We start from the raw sequence: 6,580 nt of genomic DNA on the forward strand, positions 1-6,580 counted from the left end.
GCTTCAAGGAAGTGGCAAGACTGAAGCTGGACAACAGCAAGCATTTACCCAATTGTTATATAATCAGAAACTGAGGCAAAAAAGACCCGACTTGTCCTCAAATCAGCTTATATGGGACCAGGGAATCCAGCATGTCAACCATGACCAAATACAGGACGATAGGGGAAGAAGAGAACCTTTAGGGAAATATCAGCCAAAGGCCACAGGAAATCCTATGCAAGGACCCACATACTGGAACATTAGTGCAGGGTAAAGTAGGCAGGTCCATGTGTCCAGAAGAAAGTTCATGAAGGAAAGTAATGAGATCCAAGAGGATGAGTTAGGTAAGGATGTAGGTGAAGATACCCAGAGGCAACAGACACAGGGCACATAGGGAAAAAGGGCAGCAAATTTGGCAGCAGGAGGGAAAGACGGAGATGGAGACTTGTAGAAATTGTATGAAACAAGCCAACCCCACCCTGTAAAACTGGTTCCATTTTGAGACCCAAGTTACATTGTCCTGTAAAAGCTACCTATTTACCAGATTTGAGTAGCTCTCATTTCACATCTAGAAAAATCACCTATTCCCCCTCTCACCTTGGAAAGCCCCTAATCTTTCTTCCAATCAAAAATCATATTACTTAATCTTATATCCTGGTTTATATCCTATTATTCTCTTTAATGTGTTTTAAAAAGTCTCCTACATTTGGGGTCCACTATCAAGCTCAGGCCTAGTCCCAATTGATTATGCAAAGGGCATGCTTTGCTTAACAAATCAACATGCTCGGAATCAGGTACACAGCTTGCATTCTGAAGAAATTGTTGGCTATTTGAGTCAAAGTTTGTGGGGTGTGCAGCAAGCTAGTGTTATGTCCCATCCCTAGTCACAAGCTGAGAAAGATTATGTAGGTCTAAAAGAAAGGGAGAAGGCTACTAGAAAATATGTTGAATTAGAATACCAAGGATATGTCAAAGATGTATATATATCAGAACAATTAAATCACATTTTATGCTTTGTTAGCTTAGGGTCTTTTTCTCTTTTGTGAAAACTTCAACCCAAGGATATTCTGAAGTTTCCCATGGAAATATTTTAAGAGGTGAGTCCCATGAATGATCCCAAGAACTTTTCAATATTCCAAGTAGTTCCCCAAAAGCTTGGAGATGTGGTTCTGAGCCACAGCTTCCCAGAGAAAGAACCGCCAAGAATACCTCAGAAAACATTCAGCTGATTAGAATTTGAGCATATGGAATATGGTCTTTGGTTAAAAGTTCTTTGAAAAAGCCATTGAAAAGGTTCACAAAAGTATCGGCAGCTATTTACAACTTCCAGTGCCGAGATCCCAGGACCCAATGGCCCATGGAAATCCTGAGGCAGCACGCAGAGGGACAGGGTTACTGGCTAGATGACAAGTTTCTTGTCCTCAAGACACAGGGTAGGCCAGTGACAAGGTGGGAACTGGGAAAGCATTCCTGTGAAAAAAGAATAATGGAGTTAGCAAACATCCATTCACAGAGACCATGGGCTATGCCCAAAGTCAAGAACTTTAGATTTCTGCCTTCCAGACCAATGTTACTTCTGTAGAATAGACAAAAATCGCCTAAATCATAGATCTTACCACTTCAGTCTCTGTGGTCTTAGTCCTTAGAGGGTACAAAGACCTAATAAAGGTGTTTGAGGGTGTTTTCTTACCTCTCATACCTTGCTTTATATGTCTTACCTCCTAATCTGACGTTAGTTCTTCCTCTCACCTCTCTCCCATCTTTCTCTGCCCCAGCTACTGACAAAGATCATTAACATCTCAGATTATGCTTCTTGTTTCCAGAAATCTGACCATCTCAGAAAGCTAATACTGATGGCAAAAAATTATCCCCCATTTTATAAAGGGTAGCATTTTAGATAATGTCCCAGTTTGGAATCATACTAGGAGTTAATCTGCAGAGACTCCAAATTAAAGTTATCTTTGGGATTTACTCCTGCTCCAAGTCATTTGATTGCTCCATAGAAATCCCAGGGAAAGTCAGACTAATATAAAACGTTTGCTGAATGACACTCTCCCAAAGGAAGACAGATTTTAAGAGAAAAAAAAAACAAATTGAAACAGATGTGTCAATGGGAAGCTTCAGTCAAGAACTGGTTTCAGTTCCTGCTAATGCCTCATACTAATTAGAGGCGTGAGCAAACTACTAAGACCTCAGTGGACAGCTCCACTTAAGAGTTTAGTAACTGATCTATATATACCAGATGGACTTAGATCCCTATAGCGAGCAATCAGAAACTCAACTTGTAATAGCTACACCCCAAATCCTGCAGGAGGGCATGAAATGACTGCCAACAAGCTGCCTCGTTCAGGTACTTTGCCCCTCTTTGTAACATTCTTTTCTCTGCTATGAAGCACTTGTTCAGGTTCTCAGATATTTTTACCAATTTGGGCATCCTCACCGAGCTAGGGTTGATGCTCCTGTATCCTGGGGACCACTTTCTCCCTCCCTATGCCCAACATCTTGCTGATCCCTTGGAGCAGATGGACCAAGAAGTTGACGTCTACTAGAGTCATTCACTCCAGCTACCCCAACTGAAGGAGGAGGGAAATTCTCTATAAGAGGACGTTTTGTGATTTCCCTAGGGGGGAAAAAAGTAGGGAGAAGAAAAGATTAAGTTAAGGTTTAAGAATGAAAGACAGAATTAAAGCTCTGGGTTTCATAGGTTTGAAAAATAACTAAATGAGTTCTTAGTTCCCATTTCCAAATATTTCTCCCATGGCTTTTTGTTTGCAAGTGGGGAGGGGGGGGGGGGGGTGGATTGTGACAAGAATCCTTCTTTGTTAAGTTACTATCTTCCTCCATTATTAAAATGCTAACTCCAGCTCTACAGCTTCCCCTCTGTAAAGGGGAGCTAGGACAACTGATACAAATAGCTCACATAAATACAGAGGCATCCCTACTCGATTCCCAGAATATTAGCTACTAGGCAAGTTGGTCCACTGCTTTTTCCAGCATCATCTTAGAAAGCCATATTTTCATTTTGCTAAAGCTCCATTTAATCTTCCCCCACTGCCCAGCTCTTCCAGATAGAAAAGAGTGACATACTATTGGTGTTTTTATAGTAATCTAACATAAGGATTTTGGGGGGGAGAAGGTGTCTCCCTTGGACCTGGATTGGGAAGAGGGGTAGAAAGCAAAGTAACCCTCTGGGTAATTTACAGAATTAGTGACTCCTAATCCTATTCCTTTTCAAAGATTTATAGGAATTTCTAGTAAGTCAGGAGACCAGAATAAGCCAAGATATACCATCTTCACCTCAAAATTGCCTAAGGAAGAAGGAAAAACTAAGATAGCATGAGACAGAAGTTGTACTGTACTCACTCATCTAATATGCACTTCACAGGTATGTCACAAATTTGACCTTCTGTGTGGTCTAAGGAAAAACAGTGAAGAACACTGTAAAAAATAACCATATTCCACTTCATCTGATGAAAAAAGAATTGTTAGGAATAAATGTTTTAAATGGGATAAGTTGAATATTTAGAATCTCTAAAATTAGATCATAAGAACAGAGGCTTTTTGGAAGATACAGCTCTGGGGGAAGGGGTCACACTGGCTTGTATCAGATTCCCAAGAGTATTTGACCCAGGACCCAGAGAGTAGAATATCCCCCTTTTCTAGGGGGGGCTACCAGACAATTTTCTTTTATTTATCCTTTCTTTCTTTCTTCTCCACAGCATCAAGTCCCAATAGCAAAGGTGACCCGTCCTCTGACATAACTCGTATTGATGAACTACAAAGGGGAAGTCATTTTTACTGGGAAGCATCATGGAATTGACCAGCTTCAGCAGATATTAAAATTATTCAAAATTCACTGAAAATTGGATAATATTGACCAGAAAGCTTAAAAGATAAAGTGTACTCGGACACCTTTCAGTTGTCCACAGGTGAAGATAGGTGTTGTGAAAGGGCCTCCCACCACCCCATGGAGTGGAGAACCTCTGCACCAATTTATGGCAGGGATGAATCTAGCAAAGGACTATGGAAGAGGAGGAAAGAGAGTATCATTCTTACCTCTCTTTGGATCCCACACTGTAAGATAGAATAGAAGAAGAAAAACTTGTCTTCTAGGATTGTAGATACATGGCAGTGTTCTCCCAGGATCACCTGCTCAGGATTCAGAACTACCCCATTCTGGAAAAGATCTCTATCCATTATGACCTGAAAGTAGTCTGGGTCACAGGTTACCCACACTATGCAAAAAGAAAAATCTTAATTTTAAAGAAGGAAACAATATAACATCAGAGAAGAGAGTATAGAAGTCAGGTGGCAGAGTGCAAAATTAGAGGCGACTCCCCACAGAAACAAAGGTTCTGCCCTTATCCTGCTTCTCCTATTTTAATGATGAATGGGAGATGACAAGTGGACAGACACCAGAAAACAAACAAGTCTTCTTTTATCCTCCATCTCTCCCAAACTGGAAAATTATTTTAGAATTTGAAGTTTGGAGATATCATAGACCTGAGGGATTCAGTCATTTCATAATTAAGAAACAGAGAAGATCATGAAATAGAGTAAGATACCAGAAAATCACATCCAATGCGTTCATTTTATAGATAATGATGAATATCAGGAAGATGTGTCACTTGCCCAATGTCACAGTCAAAAAATACCTTGAAATACAAAATTTGGAGTCGAGTCCTCCGAGTGAGCTCTTTTTACCATACCAAAGAAACTGGAACAAATTCAGAGCTACAGGGCCAAAAATAATCCTCTAGATTTTTTCATTATTAATCTTTCAAGGGGTTAAGACATTGGATTTAAGACCCAATGGACAAGTATCTACATGGATTCAAACCTCACTTCTGGTACACTTCAATGTGTAGCAGTTACAATCTTCTGTTCGGTGGCAGTGCTCTTAATAAGAGCAACTAAAAATATATTTGTCAGGAGACAAATAAAAAGGCTTGAGAGGGAGAGGAGAGAAGGGGAACTAGTAGAACAGTAACTAGACTCGGAGTACATAGAGAATTCAAGCAAGTCATTTATTCTCGGAAGAACTTCTCCAGATAGTTGTCTATGAGGCCCATTTTACAAAGACAACCCCATGATATTGTGGCTACTAAAAAAAATTTAGATTAAAAAAATAAACGACTAACTTACCTGGATAATCTTGGAAAAGAGCTTTAGAGAAGAACAAAAATAATACTATTAATGCAGCAAACAAGCTCATGGTCACATATCCCAATAAGGGCTACAGATCTTCTGAGGATACAGAGATTGGGAGGGAGGGGTAGCTTTCCAAGTGATTTTATAGCTGATGCCCACCCACTCAAACCCTTAACCCACACCAGGTGTCTGTAGTTATCCACTCTGAGACAACTCAGAGGACTTCCTTATCACACACATTTAATCATCATCTCATGAAGACTGAGGTATTTCCTCTCTCAGATGTTTTGGATGAAGGGACCAGTGGTCCAAATGGCCTCAGGTTCATGCTATGTTTGGGAACTGAGGGTACTGAGGCAACTAAAAAAATTGGAGTCATGTGATACTTATCAATGAAGAATTCTCACATAGAAGACCAAGTAAACTCTTATTACTTTGCCCCAGAAAGCAAATCTAAAAGGATGCAGGGAAATTACCGAGATAAATTTGGAATGGGTACATTCTGCCATTTCTTTGAAAGATCCAATAGGAAGAGAAACCTGGTGGAACGTTTAGAGAAAGGAGTTACCTAATAAAGAGGCTGGTTGTTCTCCATAATAGTTGAAAACACTTTAGGGGTTCATGGGACTTGTTTTATGATTCTCTTCATATTCATAACCAGGAAGTCATCAATGCCATCTCTACTGTTTTACTTTTCAGTGAATCTTGAATAATTTTAATATCTGTATGGAAGTTACATTACGGAGAAGAGCATTTACAGTGCTTTGCTGCTCTTCTGAATCAAAAGTTTCAAATCAAAATAATCAACAATAAGTACAATGAAATATACCCTTATGTCAACTGTCTCCATTTCCTCTTGACTCTTGCGTTGATACATTTTACTAATCCCTTCTGGATGCTTTCTTTTCCCAGTTTTCCTAATACTGTTCTTTTGTGATCTTCTTCTTACCCATCCAATCAATTTGGTTCATTATTCATGTCCTATTCCCTGACCAGGGAAGTTTCTCCAGGACCCTATCTCCCCTTCTCTCTTTGTACTCTGTGTCTTGGGGACATCACTATCTCCTCGATTTCTATGCAAATAACCCTGATTTATACATCAGTCCCTCCTGTTTTCTGAGCTTTAATCCTTCAACTCCCACTGATAGCTGGACACCTTCACTTTGAATATTCTATAGGCATTTCAAACCCCCCACCCACCTCCCCAATGAGCCTTTTCATCTCAACTTCCCAGTTTCGGTTGTACCGGCCACCATTTTTGTAGTAGCCCAGCTATGCAACTTCAAAATTATCATTTACTCTTCACAATTTGTTTCCATGGCTTGTCAATTGAACTCCCCACTTCCCAGCCCCATATCTATTGCATCTGCCCACTTCTCTCTGATCTCTCCACAACCACTGAATTTCAGACCCTCATCAATGCTGACCTGAACTATCAAAACATCCTCTT

General features: G+C 40.1%; 1 protein-coding gene across 1 annotated transcript; it reads right to left on the bottom strand.

Moving 5' to 3' along the window:
- Positions 1-1,208: 1,208 nt before the first annotated feature.
- Positions 1,209-5,284, bottom strand: LOC111721531 (oocyte-secreted protein 3-like). The gene is made up of 5 exons (XM_023506730.2): positions 5,125-5,284; positions 4,036-4,214; positions 3,343-3,446; positions 2,420-2,599; positions 1,209-1,449 (listed from the first exon to the last, which is right to left on the bottom strand). The coding sequence occupies exons 1-5, from the start codon at positions 5,192-5,194 to the stop codon at positions 1,401-1,403; spliced, it is 582 nt and encodes a 193-aa protein (XP_023362498.2). The 5' UTR covers positions 5,195-5,284; the 3' UTR covers positions 1,209-1,400.
- Between the last annotated feature and the right edge of the window lie 1,296 nt (positions 5,285-6,580).

This window comes from Sarcophilus harrisii, chromosome 6, assembly GCF_902635505.1.
Source record: "Sarcophilus harrisii chromosome 6, mSarHar1.11, whole genome shotgun sequence".
Lineage (NCBI taxonomy): Eukaryota > Metazoa > Chordata > Mammalia > Dasyuromorphia > Dasyuridae > Sarcophilus > Sarcophilus harrisii.